Here is a 25,784-nt window from a genome sequence, read left to right as displayed (position 1 = left end):
ACTGCCCCAATGGGTTTCCAAGGCTGTAATCTTTATGGAAGCAGACTTCCATATCTTTCTACCACGGAGCGGCTGGTGGGTTCAAACTCCAAACTCTTGGTTAGCAGTCAAGTGTTTTAAACTCTGTGCCACCAGAGCTTCTAACAAAAAATACATTTGTACTGTCTTTAACATTTACCTATATAGTTACATTCACTGATGCTCTTTATTTCTTTGTATGGATTCAAGTTACTGTCTAGGGTATTTTCAGCCTAGAGGACCCCCTTTAGTGTTTCCTGTAGGGCAGGTCTGCTAGTGACAAATTCTTGTCAGTTTTTGTTTATCTGGGAACATCTTAATTTCACCTTCATTTTTGAAGAATAGTTTTGGTGGATATAGAATTCTTGGTTGATGTTTTTGTTCTTTCAGTACTTTGAATATGTCATCCCATTGTCTTCCGGGCTCCATGATTTCTGGTGAGAAATGAGCTATTAATCTTATTGAGGATCCTTGTATGTGATGAGTCACTTCTCCCTTGCTGCTTTCATGGTTCTCTCCTTGTCTTTGTTTTTTTTTTTTTTTTTTTTTAACAGTTTGATTATAATGTGTCTAGGTGTGGATTTCTTTGAGTTTCTCCTACTTGGACTTTGTTGAGATTCTTTGACATGTAAATGAATGTATTTCATCAAATTTGGAAAATTTTCATCCATTATTTCCTGAAATGTTCTTTCTGTCCCTTTTTCTCTCTCTCTTCTCCTTTTGCATATGTTGATATGCTTGATGGTGTCCCACAAAACCCTGAAACCCTGTTCATTTTTCTTCATTCTTTTTTTTCTTTCTGTTCCTCAGATTGTCTAATCTCAGTTGTCTTCAAGTTCACCAATTCTTTATTCTCTCTGCTGAAAACGTATGTTGAACACCTCTAGTGAACTTTTCGTTTTAATTAGTGTACTTTTCAACTCCAATTTTTTAATTTGTTTTTTTAAAACAATTTTTTTCTTTATTGTTATTCTTTATTTTGTGAGACATTTTCTTCCACTTTCCTTTAGTTCTTTATACATGACTGATGCTTTCAGTTTTTTGGACATATTTAAAATATAAAGTTTTTGTCCAGTCAGTCCAATGACTGGGCTTTCTCAAGGACAGTTTCTATTAATTGTTTTGTTCTGTTTCCAGTGTATGGGCCATATTTTCTTGTTTTTTAGTATGTCACATATTTTTGTTGTTGTTGAAAACAACATAATGTAGAAACTCTGGATCTCTGGTCCCTCCTCTCCAGGGTTTGCTTTTGTTGTTGCTTTTGGTAATTATTGTTGTTTGTTTGTTTAGTAACTTTTCTGGACTTGTTCTTTAAAGTCTGTATTCTCTGTTGTTCATGGCCATTAAAGTCTCTCCTTAGTGGTCAACTAATGAGACTTCCTTGAACACCATTCCTGAAAGCAGTAAATCTCCTAGTTTTGCTGAGGGGCTCCTTGTGCTTGCTGGGGCACACTTTCAGTGCTCTGTCAGGCAGTTAACAATATGCCTTAGCCTTCACTTCCTGCTTGTGCAGAGCCTCTAGATCAGCCAGACATGAGATCTTAGGGCCTTCTCAGGTCTTTCCTGAGCATGTTCACAACCCACTGGGTATGGGCGCAGCCCCACACATGTATGTGACCTTCTAGATACCCAGGAATGTGTGGGAGCTTTTCAAAACCCCCTGTGGACATCTCATTCTCCAGCTTTTCCTTTGGGGCTTTTTGGTTAGTCTATTTTTAACTCCAGCTATTCAAATCCTCCAGGCGCTCCTTGGAAGCTCAATGGGGCAGTTCTACTCTGTCCTATAGGGTCGCTATGAGTCGGAATCGACTTGACGGCAGTCGGAATCAACTTGATGGCACTGGGTTTTTGGGTGGTGGGCCTTAAGCAACTGTGAAGTCAAACATTTACCTATATAATTGTTTATAACAAACATCCTCGGGGGAAAAAGCTTTTTGCACTTTGAAAACTCCAAGTCAGGTCAAATGCAAACATTTTAGCAGGTGAGGTCTTCCAGTGACACGCCAGACAGATCAAATTGCAGTTCTTTGGGAATAAGGTACTGAAGGGGCTCCAACTCTATTCTGGTCTCTTCAGTCTACTGGCTTTCACTGCAATTGCGGACTGTTAATTTTCAAGGCCACCACAAATCTTAAGAACAGGGAATGGGACTAGGACAAGTTAAAATGCCACAGAACTCCATGTTCTTACTGAGATTCAACAGTTTTTCTTGAATAAATACTTCCCAGGTTGCTTCAAGACTTTGCTGAATTTCCAGACTTCTGAAAAAGTTGATTCTGACAATTTTCACCAGTTTTCATGTTTTTATAGAGGAGAGAATTTTCAAAGGTCTTTACTGTGCCATTTTTGCTGACTTCTGATTCATACTTGTTTAATGCTCTTGTCAGTATGTACAGTTTTTCTCACACACGTGCAAATTAAATTACAAAACTATTGTAACTTGAGGTTGCGGGAGGCCGTGCAGAGCAGGAGCTGAGTAAGGGCTGTGGGTGGGCCTGAATGATGCCAGCCTCTGGCTGGACAGAAAGGCCTGAGGGGTTACAGGGTATAGGCCCCATAGGAGTCTTTTCTACAACTCCTGTTGCTTTGTGTCTCCTAGGTTATAGTTGCCAGAAGCTTAGCTGTGCTGAGATGGATAGGGCAGAGACTCGGCAGCGGAGGCTGGAAGGCTTTGATAAGCCAGAGGAGCTTGGGCTGCCACACACCCAGAGCCCAGGAAGATCCATTGCAGCCTCAGAAGACGGACCTTGGAGTATTCCTGACAGCCAATGGGTGACTCCCAAGCAACTTGGGACTGAGCCCAGCAAAGAGACCACCTTATCCATTGGTGTTCAGGTGACACTGCCCTTCCTGTTTGCAGGCCTGGGGCTGTCTATGGCTGGCGTGCTTTTGAACTATTTCCAGGTAACAGGGAACTAAATGGGGATGGTTGTGGTAGGGAACTTGTCCAATGTCAGCATAAAAAGTGGGCAGCCACACATTGGGTCCAGCTTAAGAGACACAAGGAAGGGCCTCCTCTCCCAAAATATCATTTTTCTCTGTATTGGGCAGGCTTCTCTTAGTTACTGGTGGCAGAGATGAAACTTAACCAAATTTAAGCTTAAATAGACAATTTATTAGGTTAAATAATTGAAATATGTGAGGGGTAGATTTCAGGCTTAGCATGATCCAGGTGCTTAAATGGTAACAAGGTACTGGCTCTTCTCTCTCAGCCCTGTTTCATTTTCAACCAAGTTTGCTCTACCTCGTGGGGAGGGTGGCCCTTGGCAGTCAATCCTTAGTGCAAGTGCTCTTAGAAGAAAAGAGAGACCTCTTTGTCAATATCCATGTCACTCTCCAAAAATTGACCTTGATCTACTCCTCTGAGTTCAGGTGTCTACTGCTGTCCCAATCACTGTTTCCTGAGGGATGACATTCTCTGCTTGGCCGTCCTGCGTCATGCTGTCATCAGTCTCTGAGAGGAGGCAGGGCCCATCAGAATCCTGTCGGTTGAGGAACTAGGAGTTACCCTTCAGAAAATTTACAAATGTACCATACTATTATTCTACTAATAGAGCCCCATCCCTTTCATCACAGCATTCTTCAGACGTCCTCTCTCGAAAGGGACACTCCACAAGAATAGTTTAAGCCATTACCAGCCCCATCTTTCCTGTTAATTGATAACTGGCTGAGAACAAAGACAGTCAGGAGAAGTAGGACTGATGGAGGAGAAATGTGAAGTCCAGCAGCTCTTCTTCTCTGACTCAGTCATTGGTATGGAGGCCTCAGAGTGATGGAGTTCCCCTGTGCCCTTGGTGGGGAACTTAAGCCACACACCTCACTGACTTGGAACCAGTCAGGGTTTGAGTCAGGTTCTGCCATTTAGTATCTGTAAGACTGGTGGTTTAATTTTTTTTTAAGTCAACATTTAAAATCAAGAGATTTCATGTAAAAATCTGAATTCCTATTTTCTCTTGAAAGATTGGTAAATCTTGCAGCATTGGGCCCACATTCCCTCCTGGCTACAGTCAATGGGAGCTGCTTCCTATAGGTGGCTCTGCTCTCTCTCTCTCTGCGGTTTCCCACAGCCCCCACCACTCGCCCTGTCGCATCATCCCACTTCATGCAGTTACCTGTCTGACTCCTGACCCAGACACCCCAGCCGGCCAGTTCCTCAGAGTCACAGTCTCCATTGGCTGCCACCTCAGCTCTGTTCCCCAGGTCCCACTTGAGCCTTGTCCAACACCAGAATGGCTCTCTCAAATCATCACGCCTGATATCCCTCTCTGATTTAGCCCCACTCCCCATATTTGATCTCTGTGGCCCCCAGAACCCTCACCCCTCTCCTTCCTCCCGGAAGCCTCCCATCCTTCTTCAACTCATGGTCAGTCATCATGCTGTGATCATAAGAGCACCTCCAAGTCCCAAGGGCTCTGCATCCCACGGATTTCCTCTTCCCCATCCTCACTGCCACCTCTCGCCCCAGCCCCCTCACCACCCTCCTTAGTTCTGGTCTCACTTCCTGCAGTCCCTTCTCTACACCAGTGATTTTCAGAAAGTTTGTTTCATTGAGTGTTGCTATCAGTAAAACACCTTTGAGCATGTAGCTGCTCTACATGCGCCCACACACAACTGATTCACACACACACTATACATTAGTTTATGATTTACATATATCTCACACATTGATTTATACACATACTTTTTTTTATTAGTTTAGGAACTATATATGCTTACACATTTCTATATGTATATACACACATACACGCACATACACACACATATTCATTTATAAATAACATGTTGAGAAACAGTGTAATGTATTGGTTTAGACCCCAGATTCCACAGCCAGACTGATTGGTTTTGGTTCCCACCTTTGTTGCTTGCACAAGTTAATTTCTATTTCCCAGTTTCCTCGTCTGTAAATTAGAATGATAGGTTGTTAAGAGGACTATCAGGTCGTTAAGAGGACCGAGTGAGGTAATACATGGACAATGCTTATAACAGTGCCTGGCACATAGGCAGCTTTGCTCAGTAAGAGTTAACTGCTATTATTGTTGCCATTGATATTAAGTCACATGTACTGCTGTGCCAGTTCTTAAGAATTTACAGAAAAATGGCAATTAAGGCAGATAACAAACAGCGATGTTCTAGCATTTCTTGCTTGTGTCCTCATTGAATTGTCTTGTCCCAGCATCAGTTGGTATGCACCCCACATGGGAGATCCTCGCTCTTGCACAGTGTCAGGGGACGTCTCCATCAAGTGTGAAAATCTGTCGATTTCTATCTGTGGAATAATATTCAAACTCCTAAAACCAGCATCCAAGCCATCTGGGCCTGCTGCATGGCTGTGTCAGTTAGGATGGTTCAAGCCACAACAGAAAACCAGAACTAAAGTGGATTACGTAAGAAGGAATATGTTATCTCCCCCTGCAAAAAAAAAAAAAGTCCGGGATGGGGGATTGCAAGGTTGGAAAGTGATGTCATCACCAGCCCAGTGATCACCAAGGATGCAGACATTTCCACATTCCTACATGTCATCTGCCATGGGACAGCTTTGTCCTCATGGCCACAGGGTGGATGCTGCAGGTGTTAGGTCCAGAAGGAGAAGAGTGGACCATTTTTTCTGTTTTCTCCTTCTTAAGCACAAGGGCAACTTCCCTATTAGCCCCTAACCTTGTACTGACCAGATTTGAGGCACATTCCCCTCTCACCCAGATACTGACAAGGGGATTAGAATGGCCATAGGAATTTACCCTTGAGCCTAGAAGAGGGTCCCCTGTCCCAATGGGTTGATTCCTATGTGAACTGGGTCTGTAAGGAAGAATGAAAAGTGACCAGCAGAATCTGCTACACTGGGTTGGCCTACTTCCACGACCACCTCTTTCATTGCCCTGCTTACCTGGCTTAGCTTCACCTATGTGTTTACTTCACTTAGCTGTCCTCCCCATACGTGTCTTCTCCTCACCACCCTGTCTGGACCCAGTTTGAGTCGCCTTCTGTCATCCTTTTAACTCTTTCCAGTCAGCTCTTTTTCGCAGCCTTTCCAAGGCACCACCCAAGTCAGCCTTTCGCCTTCCTCCAGGGCATTGCTCAGACAGCCAGTGTAGTGTTTGCTATTGCCTATTGCCACATGTGTTTATCTGACTTTCTCCTCGGTTTGAATGTGCACTCCCTGTGAGTACAAGGCTACACTTTTTACAATTTTTTTTTTCTGGAAAAGGCAAAACATTTGTATGGTTTAGTGTTCAAAGAGCTCACAAGGGTGCACAGGATGAAGACATCTCACTGTTCCTATCCCCAGGCTCCATGGTTCTACCCAGAGGCAACCAATGTGACCCAGATGGTTGTGCTGTCTCCTAAAGACGTTTTATGAATGTACAAGCAAGTATCTATATCTCTATGTTTCTATATATCCTCCCATCTTTTTACACAAGCCATGGCCTATGCTAACTGTTGTGCACCTTGATTTTTTCACTTAACAATGTATCTTAGAGGTTATTCTTTGTAGACACACTGAGAACTTTCCTTTTTTAGTGTTTGTTCAGTATTCCGTTGTACGGATGCACCAAAATTTATTTAGCCATTCCCCTTCTGATGTACTTTTAAGCTTATCAGCTGGAAGTAGCTATTACTAACAAATGTTCCAATGAATCTTGACAAGTCATTTTACACAGGTCTGAGTAATTGTTGCAAGTAGAATTGCCGGATCAAAGGGTATGTGCATTTGTGATTTCAATACCGGTAAACCAGTTGTTGCTGAGTCGATTCTGGCTACCCCATGTGTGTCAGAGTAGAACTGTGCTCCATAGGGTTTTCAGTGGCTGTGATCTTTTGGCAGTAGATTGCCATGCTTTTCTTCTGAGGCACCTCTGGGTGGACTCAAACCACCAATCTTTCAGTTAGTAGCCAAGTGTTTAACTGTTTGCGCCACACAGGGACTCCTGTGATTTCAAAAGGCATTGCCAAATTGCCTACCATAGGGGTCAAACCAGTTGCACTCCCTCCAAGGTCATTGGAATACCTGTTTCCCAACACTCATCAACACTGTTTATTTTAATCTTTCACAATCTGATAGACAGAAAGTGGTATTTCATTGTATTTGTTTCCATTGCAGTGTAATGAATTATCCCAAAACTCAGCAGCTTAAAACAGTGCAGCTTATTACCTCACGGTTTCTGTGCGTCAAGAATCCGGGCACGGTTTCACTGCTTCAGGGTCTCTCATGAAACGGCAGTTGAGGCGTCTTCCAAACTCACTCACATAGTTATTAGCAGATTCAGCTCCTGGTGGACTTTTGGCCTGAGAGCCTCAGTTTCTGCCCGGAGACCACCCTCAGTACTCCTCCAGCATGGCAGCTTGCTTCGTCAAAGTGTGCAGTCTGCCGGCAAGGCAGAAGTCACAACCTTTTGTAACCTAATCTCAGAAGTGACATCCAATCACCTTTGCTTCTGTTGGTTAGAAGCAAGTCACAGGGTCCATCTGACACTTTAAAGGGTAGGCATTGCACAAAAGCCTGAACAAGAGGTGGTGATCATGGAGACATCTTTGAGGGCTGCCTGCATCATTCCTGGTAGTGTAACTGGCATTCCTTATTACAAGTGAGGGAAATTGAGTATCTTTTGATATTTCTGTTCATATTGTTTGCCATTTCAATGGGTTGGGTGTTCTTACTGATATATAGATGCTCTTTATATATTAGGAAAATTTGCCCTTTAATTGGAAATGTTTTCAGTTTTTCCATTTATCTTTTAACTTTGCTTTTGTTGTTTTTTTTTTTTTGCTGTGCATATATTTTTTATGCAGTCATACTAATAATCTTTCTTTTAAGACTCTGAGTCTGTGTCCTCCTTGAAACAGAAGCTACTTCTTATGTAGTTCTCTACCCCCTGAGTGCCCAGCACAGGCAGCACAGTCCATGTATTAGTTTTTTATTGCTGAATAAGAAATTACCAAAAACAGCACTTAAAACAACACCTCTTTATTAGCCTACAGTTTTTGTGGGTCAGAATCCAGATATGACATGCCTGGACTCGCTGCTCAGGGTCTTGAAGCTCAAATCAAAGTGTTGGCTGGGCTGAATTCTCTTCTGGAGGCTCTGGGGGAAAATCCACTTTCTGTTCATATTGTTTCCATGTTCTTGTTGTTGGCAGGATTCAGTCCCTGTGGTTGTATTCCTTGTGGTTTTAGAATTGAGGTCCCTGTTTCCTTGCTGGCTATCATCAAGCCCTTAGCTTCTAGAGACCACCATATTTCTTACCATGCATCCCTTCCATCTACAAAGCCAGTATGAGAAATTTTCGTATTATCCAATGCCTCTCATGCTCTGACTACAGGAAGAGTCCCTTCACTTTAAGGGCTCACCTGATTAGGTCAGGCCCACCCAGGATAATCTCCCTTTTTTAATGTCCAGCAGATTTACTTGTTGGAATGTATGGAGCATGTAAGAATGCCAAAAGTTCCCAGAAAAGAGAAAACCAGGAGTTCAGTGGCCAGGAATCCTGGACCCTGTGTGGGTGGGATGGAGATGAGCAAAATGTGAACATCCTAAGAAAAAGAGGGAGGGTCTTCAGGCAGGGAGCAAAAGACAGGGAGCAGCCTAGAAAGGCTAGGAGGGTTGGCTGGAGGAGAGCAGGGAGGGAGCTGGAGAACACTGAGTAAAGAGAGGCAAGAGTGGATTGGCTGACGCAGGAGGAAATGAGGCCAACCTGTGGAAGGCTGGCTGGGTGTCTTTTCTTTCTGTTTGCACATTCTGTCTGTTTATTCATTCACTCAGCATATACTTACTGTATGTGTGCTGCAGGCCAGGCATGGTGCTAGACCCTGTGGTGATCATAGCAGACAGGCTCTGCTTTCACAGTCGTGTGTGGAGACACAGAGGTAAACACATCGATAAATGTGCAGTCGCAACATGGGCTATGAAGGAGACAGAGCAGGATGATGTGCTGGAGCGAATATGGGAGAGCTGCCTTGGGGAGGAGCCCGAGGAGGCCTCGAAGAGGAGCGTGGAACCCAAGGAGGAGTGTGGAACCCCAGGAAGAGTTTGGAACCTGAGTGTGGAGCCCGAGGAAGAGTTTGGAACCTGAGGAGGCCTTCCTGAGGACGGTGGAGCCTGAGGAGAAGTGTAGAGCACAAAGAGGAGCGTTGAGTTCAAGACGGCCTCCCTGAGGAGCGTGGAGCCCCACGTTCTGAAGGCAGGAGCAACTTCCCAGGAGCAGGCAGGGCTTTGGACAAGAACAGTCATTGTTGTCAGATCCTGCTAGTCTAGATCAGAAGCAGAAAAAATGAAGACCCTTTCTAGTTATTGAAAATTGAATTGCCTGCCCTTGAGACCTCAGCAGGTTGGGGAAGAACTCAGACTTTTAAGAATGACCATTTGTCTCAAAAGCAGCCCAGGCTCAAGCTGACCCTGTGAAAAGAATAGGAGACCGTTTGGAAACTGTGCTCTTAGGGAAAATAACCAACCCCCTTGAAGAGTCAGAAATGAGAGCTAGGGGTGGCGATGTGCATTTCCGAGCCCTCTAGATATCTAGAGATCAGTGGCTCTGATGCCCAAGCCCCAATCTTAAGGATTTGAATTTACCTGGTCTGTGGCCAGGGCTGCATTTTGCAGAAGCTCCCCAGGTGGTTCTGGTGAGTGTAATGGGGGGGAAACCACTGATCTGGTCCTCCCCTAAGTTTGTGGGGTTATGAGGGTTAGAGGCCCAGAGAGGGCAGGTCCTTGTCCAAGGTCACCTGTAAACCACCTGACACCTGACCAGTACAGCCTTGGGATCTAGTTCAAGCTCTTTGAGATTTTCCACTGTGCTACTGAACTAGTTTTAAAATCACATTCTTGATTTTCTGGATTGTGACCCAATAAGCTGTGTTGACATATTTTGTTCTCAGTTGCACAGGACAGTAATTTCTCTCACATAATCACATTTTTTGGGGGGGTGACTTTTTTTTTAATGGTTATGAAAGCAAATAATCAATGCACAGAAAATTATAAAACAAAAATTACCTGTAATCCCACCATGCACAGGTAACCACTTTTAGCATGCTGGTATATATCCCTCTGTACTTTTCACTGCGTGTGTGTGTGTGTGTGTGTGTGTGTGAATGTGATATGGGGGAGTGTGTGTATGTGTGATGCATGTATGTGTGTGTAAGCATGTGTATATGTGTGTGAGTATGTACTTGTCTGGTGCCATCAAGTTGGTTCCAACTCATAGCGACCCTGTGTACAACAGAATGAAACACTGCCCGGTCCTGCACCATCCTCATGATCCTGTAAGTGTATATGTATGTGTATGTTTATATATGTGTGTATGTGTATGTGAGTGAATATATACATGTATATGTGTGGGAGTATGTATATGACCCTATGTGTGTTATCTTTATTTCTCTTTCAATTTGATGGTCGAGAAACATTTTTGTAATGATTTGTCACCTGCTTAATCAGGAACCTCTTTCTAAGTGAGGTTACACAAATGATTGACCTGTTTCCATATCTCCTGTACTGATGAGAACGGCTCAGGAGTCCAGTGTATGATTATACATTATGTTACGTTTGACCACATTTAAAACTATGAAGAAATTGCTGTAGGTGCTGAAGCCAGAAAAAAATGATCACTTGCTTGCGGGCCTCTCCAGTTGTGTGCCTTGGGAATGGGCATCTCGCTACACCAGTTCAGCATCCAGAAAAATTGGGTGAGTTGAGAGGGCTTCTGTCTCAGATGACCTGCCTTAAACCAATTAATGTCTGCAACACTTCCCAGACACTCGCCGTTTCTGTTGGCTTGCCACTGCTTTGCACAAACTAATCCAAACCATGGTTGACAGGCAGTAGCAGGGCTTGGTAGATCAGGGGGAGGGGTGGGGGCGGGCCAGGAAGTGGATCGACAGGAGGTGCAGTGGAGAGGACCTGGGGTGGGACTCAGGAGTTGAAGTCTCAATCCTGCTTCTGATTAACTTGCAATGTGATATTGGGCAAACCCTCCTAGGAGTATTTTGAAGGTTTGGTGATTTACTGAATATGAAAGGGCTTTGAGAAGCATGAACTGCTGAGCACAAATGGAAATAAAGAGGACTCATTCATTCATTCATCGTTTTCAGGTTGTTGAATATTGTGTGTATTTGACCCTTCTGTATGCTCTCATCATTCCTTGGGGTTTCCTTCAAGCACATATCATGCATGGGTCATAGTTACATTTTCATTTTTATGATTATCTGCTACACTGGAAAATTCTAAACATGTCTGTTTGACTCACAAGTGTACCCCAGCATTTAGAACAGAAACTGGCACTAAGCGTTAATATGTGGAGTAAATCAGTTTTCCTTCCTTAGAAGGTTTCAGCAATGAGCCAGATAGACTGTCCTCAAGAGGAACATGCTCTAGGGTGGGAGAATAGATACAGGTGTGATAAGTGCTTTTGTTAGGCGAAAGTGGGACTTATTTTCTATTTACAATAGCATCTAAGAGAAGAAAATACCTAGTAATAAATTCACCCAGGAGTGTGAAAGACTTATAAAATGGAAATTATAAAACACTGCTGAAAGAGACTAAAGAAGACCTAAAGAGATGGCAAGGTATTCCGTGCTCATGAATTAGAAGACTTAATATAGTCAAATGCTAGTACTGCCCAGTCCTGATCAAAATTACAACAGCATTCTTTATGGAAATCAAAAAGCTAATCCTCAGTTTTATATGGAAATAATACAAGAGACCCCAAATAGCCAAAGCAGTTTAGAAGAACAAAGTAGGAGGCCTCACACTTGGAATAGAGTTGAAAATCCAGAAATAAATCCAGACATCTATGGTCAATTCATTTCTGACAAGGGAGCCAAGTACATCCAATAAGTAAGAAAAAGACTTTTCAACAAATGATGCTGTCAAAACTGGATTTCCGCATGTAAGAAAATGAAACAAGATCCATACCTCACACCACACGGAAAAACTAATTCAAATGGATCAAGGACCTAAATGTTAAATTTAAAACCCTAAATTTCTTGGAAGAAAATGTAGAAGCAAAGCTTTGGGCCCTAATTTTTTTCAATGATAGATTATCAAACACAATGATGAATGTATGACAACAGAAAACAAAACAGGTAACTGGGACCTTGTAAAAGTTAAATACTTATGCTCACCTATAAACTTTATCAAAAGGGTAAAGAGATAATCTACAGACTGGGAAAAAATATTTGGGAACCATATAACTGATAAGGGTCTAATATCTAAAATATGTTGAAAACACCTGCAATTTAACCACAAAAAAAGAACCCGATCAAAAGCTGGGCAAAAGACATGAACAGACACTTCACCAGAGAATATTCAAATGGTCAACTGACACATGAAAAAATGCTCAACATCAGTAGTCATCAGAGAAATGCAAATCAAAAAACCACAATGAGGATACCATTTCACTCCCACCAGGATGACCAAGATAGGAAAAAGAAATAAATTTTTAAAAATAACAAGTGTTGGAAGGGATATGGAGAAATTGGAACCTTCAGTCATTGTTGGTGGGAATGGAAAGTGATACAGCTCTTAAAAAAACTAGAGGTAGAGCTGCCATATGATCCAGCAGTTCCACTCCTAGGTATATGCCCTAAGGAATCTAGTAGAAGTGACACAAACAGACATATATACACCTATGTTCATTGCAGCACTATTCACGGTAGCAAAAAAAGGTGGAAACAATCTAAGTGCCATCAACGGATGAATGGTTAAGTAAAATGTAGTACATACATACAATGGAATATTACTCAGCAATGAAGAAAAATGAGTTCCCAAAACATCTTAGAACATGGATGAACCTGGAGGACATTATGTTGAGTGAAATAAATCAATCACAAAAACACAAATATGTTCTCACTTTTATGAAATGATGTGAATGAGTATCTATACAGAACTAAAAAAAAAAAAAAAGTGAGACTTGCTTTAAGAGAAATTCTGGAAAAAGTTCTTTGGGAATTCTGGGGAAGGAAGTGTTAGGCTCTGGCCAGGAAGTTGGAGAGTCCTCAAAGACAAGGAGGCACCTCCATTGTCCTGTGAGCTCTGGTGGGAGCTTGGCCTGGGTGTGTGTGGGAGCCTGCAGAAGGGGCCTCAGGGAGGAGTAGCAGTGTGACGGTGGGTTTGGGGCCACATGAGGGCCCAGTGTGCAGCATATGGCTGCATCCTGGAGAGGGAAAAGACCCCAGGGATGTTTTCTCCCGAATCGTGAGGGGCCTTGAATGCCTGGCCACAAAATCTAAGCTCTCTCAGGTAATGAGCTGACCGTTGTTGAGGATTTCTGAGCAAGCAAGTAACTTTCTTAGAAATGTACATAACCCGTTGCTGTCGATTTCATTCCAACTCATAACAACCCTATGAGACAGAGTAGAACTGCCCCATAGAGTTCCCGAGGAGCGCCTGGTGGATTCAAACTGCTGACCTTTTGGTTAGCAGCTGTAGCACTTAACCACTATGCCACCAGGGTTTCCAGAGATGTACATATGGGGTATTAATATGAAAAGTATGCCTTGCTTTTGGCTGGAGATGGATTAGGAGGTAATCAGGGCTGTGGCAAAGTAGTGGCCATGGGCTGGAGAAGAAGAATAGATGTGGGAGAGAGTTGGGCATAGACAGATTGGATGTGGGGTTAAAGAGGTGGTGGGGAGTCAGGGTGAGGCATAGGTCTCTGACAGTTCCAGTCATTGAGGCAGGACACTTAGGAGAGTGAGTTTGGAAGAGGCGGTCATGAAAGACTGATTGAGTTTGAGGTACCTGTTCCCATCCACCAGGACATTAGATGTATGTTGTGAAATCTCTGAGGAGAGGTCTGAGGTGGAGAGAGAGATGTGGGAGTTATTGATATATCTGAAATAAGTCAAGGATGGTGTTACCCAGTTACCCACTGCTATGTAACAAACCACGTGAACGTTTAGTGGCTTGTTTGAAGCCAGTATTTCAGTCTGGTCACAAATCTACCGTTTGGCCAGGGCTCAGCAAGGACATTTAATCTCTGCTCTGTGCAGCATCAGCTGGAGTGGCCTGACAGTGGCTGTGCCCAGTCCACGGTAGTTTCTTCAAATAGCTGGGAGCTCAGCTGGGGCTGTGGGTTACCACACCTATATGTGGCCTCTGCATGTGACTGCTTGGAATTTCTCAATACATAGGGTTTGTGTTTAAGTATGAGCATCCCAAGAAATAAGAGGAAGTTGTCAGTTTTTAAGATCCGAGTGCAGAAACTGGCTGGCACAGTGTCTCTTCCACTGTATTCTACTGGCCAGGCAGTCGCAGATGGAAGGGGGAGGACAGAAACTCCAACTGTCCATGGGAAGAATGCAGGAAAGGATTACCCAGTGAGCAAGGTATGCAGGGGCTTACTCATGCTTACTTACTAATCTGTAGTGCACAATTTCACCTGTTTTTCACCACATCGAAGAAGTGCTCACTACAGATTAAAAAGTAAACACAAGGAGGCCTGTGCATACCTTGCTTAATGTAAGCCCATGTGTACCTTGCTTACTGGTTAATCTACCCTTGGAAGAGTGCCAAGGGAGTTTAGGACCAGGACCCTATGAAGGGCTAAAAAATACTGGTTGAATGAATGAGTAAATGAATGGTATGAGCAAAGGTGTGGTAAGAGGCTTGGGGGAACAGTTATTGGAGAAGCTGAATGGAGTTTGTGAGGAGGGGGTTAAGCTTGGGATGGTCAGTAGGACTTAGACCTAGACTGGTGAGGTCCTTGAACTCCAGGCCAAGGGAACAGATATGACCTGAATCAGGTAAGGTGCCTAAGATGGTGGTGATGTAGGAACAGGGGCAGGAGTGAGGCCTAGACCAGGGCCAGTACCCACGGGGGGCAGTAGTGGAATGTGAGTTGGACCCTCAGCTTTGGGCCTCTGCTGGCTGTGGCCTGGATCACCGCTTCTGCCTGCCCTCAGGCCTGGACATTCTGTTCCTGGAGCCTGTGGAATGCACAGCTGACGCCCAACAATAGAACCCTGGAGTCAAAGGTGGCTCCCCAGCCACTCCTCTGGGTCAGGTGGTGGTCAACAGGGCGTCAGGGCTGTCTGGAGAAAGAAAGTAAGGGTTGCTTTGGAAGCACAATTACAAGTCTTCAGGGCTCTAGAGAGAGAACAGGGCTGTGTTTCTTCTATGAACATAGCCTCTTCCTGTGGCAATGAGTCCCTGAAAACTTAAGTCAGGGTGACCACAGGGCTCCTTCTGGGGACCTGCAGGCTAATGACCTTAAGGGAGAAAACTCATGGGGCTGTAGACCTGGCCTGAGGAGGTAGGTCCTTTCTGGCTGAGATCTCTTTAGATCGAGGCACTCAGAGCATGCGTGCAGCATGGGTGCCTTCTGTGGGCCTCCACATGGGGCGGTCTCCAAGGCCAGGTTTCACGTAGTCTCTTGTTCCCTGGGTCCAGCGTGAGCCAGCTTGCTGGACTGCTGAATGATGTCAAGGTCAGTGCTGAGGCACAGTGAGCCTCCTCACGGCAAGCTGGCAGGGGAGGTCCCAGCTAACAAGGGGCCACTATCTGAGGGAAACTTAATCTGCAGGGAGTGGACAGCACGAGTTGGTGGGAGTCTCCAGAATGAGGCATTGGGTCACACTGGGCTTTGTTCCTCACGCCCTGCTCCCACTGTCTCTCGGCTGAGGGGCAGCTGGGAACCCTGCACAGGTGCAGGCACCTGCCGACTGGGAATCCTGTCCCTGCGTGGACTTCTCAGGAAGAGAGTGCTGGTGTGGGTGTGGAGAGGAGAGGACAGAAGATGCCCCTGGGCCCAGACTCCTAGGAAGGTGGCCTTGCACCTGTTCCACTTTTGTTCCTAGGAATGAGGCTGGTAGCCTGACCATGGGGGTCACCCAGCTGAACCTGGAGTTCCGCTTTCAAGGCAAGAAGCTGAGAGGCTTCAGTTGTGAGCTCATCCGGTCCCCCTACGGGGTCTTCCCTGAGAGGGTGCTCACCACTGCCTGCCAGATCGGGGTGCCCATTCTCCTCTCCGGCCTGGGCATGATGACCGCTGGCCTGGTGATGAACACAGTGCAAGTGCGTACTCGGGGTCTGAAAGACATCTTGAGGTCCTGATGGGTGGGATGGGTGGAGAAACCAGGGCCTTGACACCATTGGAGAGGGCACAGTAGGTCTGGGCAGTGTGAAGGGCTCAGTGGTCGGGGAGGGGACTCCTGAGGCCGTCTCCCTCTCTGGAGCCCCCGGGATTGATTGTGCTAACAGCAGGGTCCACTGAATACCTAAGTACCTGCAACTCACAGAGCTCCGAAAGCTCTGATGACCCCCAAAGGTCAGCTGGGGCAAGCCTGTTAGCCCCAGAGGTCAAACTGCTTTCCTTCCAATGAAGTTGGACTAATTAATTAATTAGAAGGGCTTGAGCCCTGGGTCTGCCACTTACCATCTGGGTGAACTATTTAATTGCTCTATGCCTCAGTTTTCTCATCCGTAAGTGCGCCCGCTCACAAGTTGTTACGAGGATCACATGACTTGGTGTCATAACTCTATGGGGGACTGCTGTGATAGGCCCATCCCTCCCAAATTCCTGCGTGGGTCTTCAAGGGAAAGAGAAGGTCCTGAGCCCAGCCTGAGGGTTCAGGCAGGCCAGTGGACATGGCCGTCTAGACCTGAGAAGGCCGCTCGGGTGCTGGCCGGGAGACGAGGAGGCATGGCTGGCAAGCGCCCGCGTGCTGTTTCTGCCATGGGTTCAGATAACATTGTTTGGATGATTGAGGGCTTTTTCTTATCTGTCTACTTAAAACGTTATTGCAGGGCTAGTGTATTATTTTAGAAAAAGTAGAAAAGATACATGCATGAAGGAGGTGGGTACCTGTAAGTTAACAATTGCACGCAACTGCCATCCACACCTTGGTGCATGTCTACCAGGGCTGTTTTCTACATGCTTTAACATAAAAGTAAAAGGAATCACGCTATGTAATGCTGCCTTGTAGTCTGGTTTTCAGCCAATGGTACCCCTCTCATATAGCATTCTGTATCTCTAAGCATACATGACGTTCCCTTTGTCGTGGCTCTTCAGTGTTCCTGGTGTGCCTGCCTGTCTCAGAGCTGGAGAGGGGCAAGCCACACCCACGTGGCCAGTTAACTGAGTGCTGGATATCTACCCCGGAGGCTGCCAGGCTGCGTCTTTATATGCCCCTCAGTGACTGGGATGTTCACCACCTCTTGGGGCTGGGCAGCCTATGTTCTGCTGGCCAGCTGGGTTTGTAGAAAGCCTGGGCTTATCTGGGCTTGCAGCATCTCTCCTGCCTGATGTCTTCACCCTTGGAGCTGTTCTAAGAGTCTCTTTCGCCTCTTCCCCAGGATCATCCTGTGAATCTGGGGAGAGAGAGAGATGGTATGCCCTAAGCCCTCTCTTTTGGACCTCTTCCATGGCTCCCTCCTGTGGAACTTGGCTTTGAACCCCTCGGCCTCATTGCTGACATCCTAACCCCAGTCCATCCATAGCCCGTAAGGGTTGAGCACGTGAGAACACCCTCCTTCTCTTTGTATTTCAATCGATGCAGCCTAGGAGGGTGTTTTAGTCATCTAGTGCTGCTGTAACAGAAATACCATAAGTAAATGGCTTTAACAAAGAGTTTATTCTCAGTCCAGTAGGCTAGAAGTCTGAATTCAGGGTACCAGCTCCAGGGGAAGCTTTCTGTCTCTGTTGGCTCTGGAGGAAGGTCCTTGTGATGTATGAGCCTTTCCTTGGTCTGGGAGCATCTCAGCATAGGAACCTCAGGTCCAAAGGACACGCTCTGCTCCCAGCACTGCTTTCTTGGTGGCATGAGGTCCCCAACTCTGCTTGCGTCCCTTTCCTCTTATCGCTTGACAGAGAAATGGTGGTGTAGGCCACACACCAGGGAAACTCCCTTTACACTGGCTCAGGGAGGTGACTTGGTAGGGGTGTTACAATCCCATCCTAATCCTCTCTAACATAAAATTACAATCACAAAATGGAGGACAACCGCAGAATACTGAGAGTCATGGCCTAACCAAATTGATACACGTATTTTTGGGGGAACATAATTCAACCCATGACAGAGGGTATTGTCCAGTTGGCTGGGAGGACTAGGCAGGGTCAGTAAGATATGATGGGGTGGGGTGGGCTGTTGATGGAGGCAGCAATAGGAGTCTGGTCCAGAAAAAGTCCAGCTTGAGGGCAGAATGGCTTCTTTCATATCTGTCTTGAGATACCATCTGGGAGGCCATCCTAGAGTAATGGGGTGTTGGAGATAGGTCCAGAGCATGCAGGGGGAGATTGTCTTTACAAATTCAGACCTTGACCTATTCAACTTCTGGAGACCCAAAAACTGGGAGGAAGAGAACACTGGGATGAGGACGCTGGCAGGACGCCATGCTGTGGCCAGAGCCAGGACCTAATAGGGAGGGACTGCGAGGAGAACTCAGGCCAGTGAACAGGCTAGTGCTAGCCTCTGGAGTGGGCACCAACTGTCACTTTTTTCCCAGGTCGATGCCAGCTGAGGGGAGGGAGGAAGAGGCTGTTGCTGGAGCTTTGAGGCAATAGTGAAATGCAGTTGCGTCAACCCAAGTGTCCATGGGCTGCTGTGAAGCCAAGTCTTCTTTTCTGAGGTAGCTTAATTCGTGGACCCAGGGGCAGGTCCTGACACTGTCCTGGCTGTGTTTCATTTTGTCAGGTCTCTGAAAATATGTTGAGCCATTATTTGTCACCTCCCGCTCCCAGCCCTCTTCCGACTGTTATTCTATAAATCTGCTTTAGCCAAACCGTTTTTAACAATGTTAACCATGACTGGCTGCCCACAGAGCCTTATAGCCCACCAGTGGAGACCTCTCCCCAGAACTGACTTTCTCATTCAGGAACGTGTGTTTTCAAGCACCGGTATATGCTGGGCACTGAATTTCAGCTGAGCACACTCCGCGTATGCTGTTTCTGTAACTGCAGTACAGTCCACCTCGCCCGTCTATTTGGTGGGTGGACATTGCTGAATCTCTGCTACATTCCAGGGACCGTGCTAGAGGTGTAGAAGCAGAGGTAGGTGAGCTGCGTATGTTCCTTGCCCTCAGGGACCACCCGACTAGCACTGGGACCCACCTCCAGGCTGTGAGGTCTGTGCAGTGGTTGGGGTCTTCCCCGGTGTGTGCTATGGGAGCATGGAGGAGGGATGGCCATCGAATGACCAGTCTGGGAAGTGAGTCTCAAGGGTCATTTCTGGAGGAGGTGATGTCTGAACTAGCGTTGAGAAAGTGCATTCTTGGAAGAAGGAGCCACCAGGAAAGGCCCGAGGCAGGAAATAGCATGGTGTGTGTGGTTCTCAGCTCCCTGCAGGTGGGGCTTCACTCTTACACAGAGGCTGGTAGGGAACAGGTCAGCAAGGGCCTTGCAGGTGTGGGAGAAAGGGTGACTTGACTGACTTCAAGTTGGGAGGGTGGAATCGGTGGAGCCATGGCTGGGGGACTGTGAGGGGCTGCGGTCAGCACAAGGTAGGGGATAGTCCAGGCTGAGACTAGCAACACCTGTTGACAAGTGAACACCTGTTGACTCTGAGTGGAAGGGAGATTCCTGAGTGTGCCTCAGGACAGAACTTCAGAGGGGATGAAGTGCTCCACTTTGGGTATGGGCAGCCTAGGTGCCACCAGGGTGCCAGGTGGACCTGTCAGGAGGCTAGAGTCCCTGTGTGAGTGCCACCTCATCAACACGGTACTGGAGCCCATGAGGGGAGGACACACGGAGTGGGAGGACAAAATCAACTTAGCCCTGACGCCATCCACAGTGTGGCTCTACTCTAACCCTAACCACCAAATTAGGTCAGGCTTCTCAAGCCCCAGCCACCCTCCCCAGCCCCCACCGCCCTCCCCAGAGGACTTGCTAATACCGCCTGATGGGTCTTTCTGACCAGGCCAAGCCCCATCATGAGGCACGTCATTAGCATAAACCCTCAGGTGTGGTCCAGGGCCCTTCACTAGTAACAAAGACTCTGTCATCACTATGGAAATCCCAAAGTAGAGGTTACCTCCCAGGAACCAGAGACAAAGGCCAAATCCCTTGGGTAAAGTAATTTTTCACCCCACAGAGACCCAGGGGACATTTTGAGGGTGTGGGAGCTAAAAGGAGATTGTCAGAGAGGTGAATGAGGAAAGTGTAATGTCAAGGAAAAAGAGCTTCAAGGAGGTGGGAATGGCCCATAAGCTTGTCTAGAGCTGAGAGATCCTTTAGACCAGAAAATGGCCTCTGAGGTAGTCAGGGAGTGGGGGGTAGAAGCCAGATGGAGGTGATGGCGTAGGTGATAACAGGGGTGTGGGGAGTAGAGGCCAGTCTTAGTTCATCTCAGAAAGAGCAATAGAGTTGCTGGGCAGCTTGAAGAAAGATTACCAGGGTAAATATATGTATGTATATAAATATAGTATATATTTTATTCAACAGATATTTATTGGTTATTTGGAATGTGTCAATGAGTTTTCTAGGCGCTTGGGATATGTTAGTGAACAAAACTAACAAATTCCTTGCCCTCCTTAAACTTCCATTTTAGTGGAGTGAGACAATAAGTGGAAAGCATAATTAGTAAGGAAATTAGGTTTCCTAAGAAGATAAACCAAAAAAGCAGCTGCCATCAAGTCAGTTCTCTCAGATAAGTACTGTAGAAGTATATGTATGTACACACACACGTACCTGTATCTGTGTTTATACCTGTATATACGGTATGTCAGGGCAACGCCTTCTGTTGTGTTGGGAGCACGTGGAGGGAAACTTGCTGAGGAGTCCTCACTTGGCGATGGTCGGTGTGACTGGTGGTTGCTTCTCTGACAAAGGGGACACGTGTCAGGCTCTGTCCCCTGTGGAGTCCCTCATGAACCACAAGTCAGCTTTGTGGCTGAAGGACTTTTCACACGCCTTCGCTATGAAGGGCTTCTCTGGCGTGTGAATTTTCTGGTCATCCATAGATCTAGTGTCCAGAAGAAGCCTAGATGACACTCAGCACAAGCAAATGGCCTCTCCTTCCTGTGTCCTTCTCTGGTGGGCGTCCAACAGAGAGGACTAAAGAGCTTGAGGCTGTCATCTCATCTGTAGGATTGTTGGGTTCTATGGAACCTTTCTCCATCTCCTCCAAGTGTGAATCTCCTCTCACTACTCTGGTAGGGAAAACCTTGGTGGCGTAGTGGTTAAGTGCTATGGCTGCTAACCAAAAGGTCGGCAGTTTGAATCCACCAGGCACTCCTTAGAACCTCTATGGGGCAGTTCTACTCTGTCCGATAGAGTCACTATGAGTCGGAATTAACTCGACGGCAATGGGTTTGGTTTTTGGTTTTGACTTTGGTAGGTGGGAAACCCTGACCCCACCTCCACTGGGACATCTTGGCAAGAGATTCCTGCCAGGGACCCTTCCTGAACCAGGGACTCCAAGACATTAAAATTGATTTTTTTTAAGGCTACTTTTAAAAAAACTTTTACTATGGAAAATTTAAAACCTTTACAAAAGTAGAAGAAATTAGTCAAATGAATTCCTGTGACCCTATGACCCAGCTTTAATAGTTATCATCTTATAGACAACCTTGTTTCGTCTGTATATCCCCCACCTACATTATCCTTCTCAGCTCGGGATTGTTTTAGAGTAAACCCAAGAAATCTAATTATTTCTTCCATAAGTATTTTAATGTATCTTTAAAATAAAAGACTTTCTTTTAAATACAAAAACATAACCACATTATCATGATCCCATCTAAAAATCATCAACTTTTAATACTTCATCTGATCCTACTGATTTATTTTATCTGTCTGGCGCACATAGATCTCTGTGACCCCTGTGCTAGAACGTCCTCCTGGTTTTGGAATGCTTACCCATTTTGGAATGCCAGACCTAAAAAAAAAGGTTCCCGTTTTGCCTGCTAGGGCTGCTTTAGAGATGGCTCTCCTGCACCCCCTAGAGGCTACAACAATGATGTACAGATGTCTTAAGTGCTCAGCAGCTACCCAAAAGATGGGCGGTTGGAGCCAGCTCTGTGGGAGAAAGATGTGGCAGTCTGCTCTTGTAAAGATTACAACCCTGGAAACCTACGGGGCGGTACTACTGTCTCCTGTAGGGTTGCTGTGAGTCAGAATCAACTCAACACCACACAACAAAACACAGCTCTTGTGTGGGAGAACCGGGACTAGACCTCAGGTCCCACCCAGTCTCCTAGCCGACAGCGGCAATTGGCAGTCTAATTGCATATTAATTAAATAGGAATAGTTTTCACTGCCACAAAGAAATTTTTTTCTCTTCCAATTTTCTTAAAACACATCCCTTTAATCCTGCCTTTTAATTAATTAATTTTTACTTTGGTAGGGACATATCTATTTTGAAAAATCAAGAGCACGAGCCTGATGCTAGATGGTGACTTCCACTCAGGGACATATCTATTTTGAAAAATCAAGAGCACAAGCCTGATGCTAGTTGGTGACTTCCACTCAGCTTCAGAGCCTGGGGGCCGGCAGGAAGGGCAGCCTGAGGAGTGACTGTCCCTGATCAGCTCAGCTTATCTGGCCAGGCGTTACCAGGGCTCCCAATTTATGAGAACTCTTCCATCTTTTAGACTGGTTACTAATTCATATTTCTATGAACACTTTGCACAGATCAAGTAAAGCCCCTTTTCAGGCTGGACCCAACCCCTCAGCCTCTGACTAGCCCAAACCAAAAAAACCAAATTCGTTGCCATTGAGTTGATTCCAGCTCATAGCGACCCTATGAGTAGAACTCTCCCCATAGCGTTTCCAAGGAGCGGCTGGTAGATTCAAACTGCCAACCTTTTGGTTAACAGCTGAGTTCTTAACCAGTGAACCACCAGGGTTCCCTGACTAGCCCAGCCTCCAATTATCCTCGCTTCTGAGGACCAGAGGATGAAAGAGGTATGCTTGAGGCCACTAGTGTGGATCCATTAGACAATGTGCAAAAAAATTCAATGGCTTCATCATTTTGTTCTTAATTTAAAGCACTTTAGGAAGCTACTTGTCTCACTTCTTCATTTTGAGGGAGTGAGAAGCAACTTACTATAAGTTTTCTCAGAGAATGTACAGAGATGTGCCAATATGTGCCTGTGGATTTATCTCCTTGTTCTTTCTCACCAGCACTGGCCTGTGTTCGTGGAGGTAAAAGACCTTCTGACCTTGGTGCCACCCCTGGTGGGCCTGAAGGGGAACCTGGAGATGACGCTGGCTTCACGACTGTCCACAGCTGTAAGTCACCATCTGGGCCACAGCCCCCTGTAGTCCAGAATGTTCCCCTCAGCAGCTTGTAGGAGGGTGGGTTGGATTCTCAGAAAACTGCCATTGGGATTAGGTAGAAGGACCAAGACAAGTGATGTTGGATTCTGTTATCTCATTATGCTCTGCCTGGCCACTCCTCCCAGGCCCTGTGCCTGTTATCTCCTTTAGCCAGGATGGAAACTGGTACCCATGTCCCTGGGCCTGAATCCAGCTCCTTCACACTTGCACAAAAGTCCTGGTAAGCAATCAAGCTGAATAGAAGATTTCAGAGAAGATCAAGGACAGCCCCAAGCCACCTAACTTAACAGTATCTGCTGGGGCTTGCTGCTTTCTAGAGGCCACTGTGAATGCCCACCACTGGAGGCGTCTCTCCTTGAGCACTATAACCAACATAGCCCCTAGCTTTGCCAGCTCTGCTCTCCCCTCCTGGCTACCCCAGGGAATTGAAATTCTTTTGTTTCTATTGTGTAGAATGGTTTCTCCCTTTCTCTGATGCCTGTTTAATGTGGCCTGTGGTGGAGGAGACGTGGGGTATTCAAAGAACTGAGACAGTGCAATGTAGCTAGAGTTCAGAGGGTGGACTAAGAGGCTGAGGAGATAGGTGGAGTGTGGCTGATGACTGGCCCCCTAAAGACACCCAGGTTCTAATCCCTGGAACCTGTGAATGTTACTTTATGTGGAAAGGGTCTTTGTAGATGTGATTAAGTAAGGATCTTGAGATTGGGAAAGGACCCTGGATTATCCAGTGGGCCCCATGTAATTACAAGAGTCCCTATAAGGGGGAGGCAAAGGGCAGTTTCAGACAGAAGAGCAGGCCATGTGACAGAAACAGAGAAGGTGTGATGCCCCTGGCTTTGAAGATGGAAGAAGGGGCCATGAGTCAAATAATACAAGAAATGTAGACCTACGTACTGGGAAAGACAAAAAACAGATTCTCCCCTAGAACCTCTGGAGGGAGCACAGCCCTGCCAACACCTTGATTTTAGCCCTATAAGATTCATTTCAAAGTCTCTAGATGGTGCAGGAAGGAGCCCTGGTGGCATAGTGGTTAAGTGCTCTGCTGCTAACCAAAAGGTCGGTCTTTCAAATCCACCAGTCGCTCCGCAGGAGAAAGATGTGGCAGCCTGCTTCTGTAAAGATTACAGCCTTGGAAAACCCTATAGGGTGGTTGTACTCTGTCCCATAGGGTTGCTGTGAGTCAGAATCTACTTGATGGCATTGGGTTTGATTTTGGTTTAGGTGGTACAAACAGTTTGCATTCTTTGGTTAACCTAAAGGTTGGTGGTTCTAACCCACCCAGTGGTACCATAGAAGAAACAGCCTGGTGTTCTGCTTCTGTTAGGATTACAGCCAAGAAAATCCCATGAAGCAGTTCTACCCTGTAACACATGGGGTCGCCATGAGTTGGAATCGAGTCCACAGCAACCAAAAACAGCAAGACTCATTTCAGACTTCCGGACTTCAGCATTGTAAGAGAACAACTATCTGTTGTCTTAGGCCACTGAGTTTGTGGAAGTGTGTTGCAGCAGTACTAGGACACTAACATATGAGGCCAGATCATATAGAGCCTTGAGGGTCATTGAAATGTTTTAAGCAGCTGCTAACATGATGCAGATAAACACACACACTCATACTCACATATACACATAATTCATTGGTTGGTATTTGGGAGGAAAAAATGATGATCTCTGTCACAGTGGCACTGCAGGTATTACAGTTTGATTTTGTAATGCTTACCTGCATTGTGGAGCCCTGGTGGCACAGTGCTTAAGAACTTGGCTGCTAACCAAAAGCCAACAGTTCAAATCCACCAGCTGCTTCTTGGAAACCCTGTGGAGCCGTTCTACTCTGCCCTGTAGGGTTGCTGTGAGTCCATGGCAATGGGTTTGGTTTGGTTTTTACCTGCATTGTAGACATTTCTTTACAGTGATTGTGTCTTAGTGTTGTAATTCTTTTAAAATGCATAAACATGGAAGAAAAAGAGAACTATCAGTATAAGTAATTACGAAAGACTGTCCAAGGAAAACAGCCATATGATCATCACAGTAGAGCTTTTAAAGACATTCAGCATCCATTCTTTTTTTTTTTTTTCACATCACTGTATTAAGGTTTGATCAATACTAGAGTCACAGATTTTTAAAGTACAGGTCAGTGACTTTTGACCCATATAGATCCTCATGTAACTGTTACCCCAGTTGAGATATAAAACATTCCCACCCGCCTGGAACTTTCTTTTGTTTCTTTTTGCAGCCCAGCCTCCCCTACCACCCCATCCCAGGCCACCGCTGATCCAGTGTCAACCTCTGTAGGTTAGTTTTGCGTTCAACACCCACTCATGATAAAAAAATACTCTTAGTGAAACTTGAAATAGAGGTTGTCGTTTACATTGTTCTGGATATTCTAGTTGATGTGATAAGATAGGAAAAGGAAATAAGAGCCTTAAACATTGGAAGCGAGGAGAAAAACATGTTATTTTCTATTGATATGCTTGTCTTCCTGGAAAATGTGAGCAAAACAACTATAAAACTATTAAAACTAATGAACACTCACTAAAGTGACCCAGTTTCAGAATATCTAAATGAAATT

At 45.7% G+C, this 25,784-nt stretch overlaps 1 protein-coding gene across 6 annotated transcripts in view; it reads left to right on the top strand.

Annotated features, from left to right (window-relative positions):
* Window positions 1-25,784, top strand: part of SLC41A3 (solute carrier family 41 member 3) — a 77,557-nt gene that overhangs the window by 19,260 nt on the left and 32,513 nt on the right. For 3 of the 6 annotated variants that reach the window (XM_003409722.4, XM_023547843.2, XM_064274775.1), the window contains 2 exons: window positions 2,618-2,922; window positions 23,061-23,168. In XM_003409722.4, coding sequence (XP_003409770.1) covers window positions 2,650-2,922; window positions 23,061-23,168 — 381 coding nt within the window. In that variant the 5' untranslated portion in view covers window positions 2,618-2,649. Of the gene's footprint in view, window positions 1-2,617; window positions 2,923-7,779; window positions 16,019-16,076; window positions 18,572-23,060; window positions 23,169-25,784 lie in introns of those variants that run through there. The other 3 variants (XM_023547844.2, XM_003409721.4, XM_064274776.1) reach the window with 3 other exon arrangements.

Source organism: Loxodonta africana, chromosome 22 (genome assembly GCF_030014295.1).
Source record: "Loxodonta africana isolate mLoxAfr1 chromosome 22, mLoxAfr1.hap2, whole genome shotgun sequence".
Lineage (NCBI taxonomy): Eukaryota > Metazoa > Chordata > Mammalia > Proboscidea > Elephantidae > Loxodonta > Loxodonta africana.
The sequence above is the reverse complement of the archived record's forward strand: the minus strand, read 5'-3'. Positions and strand labels throughout refer to the sequence as shown.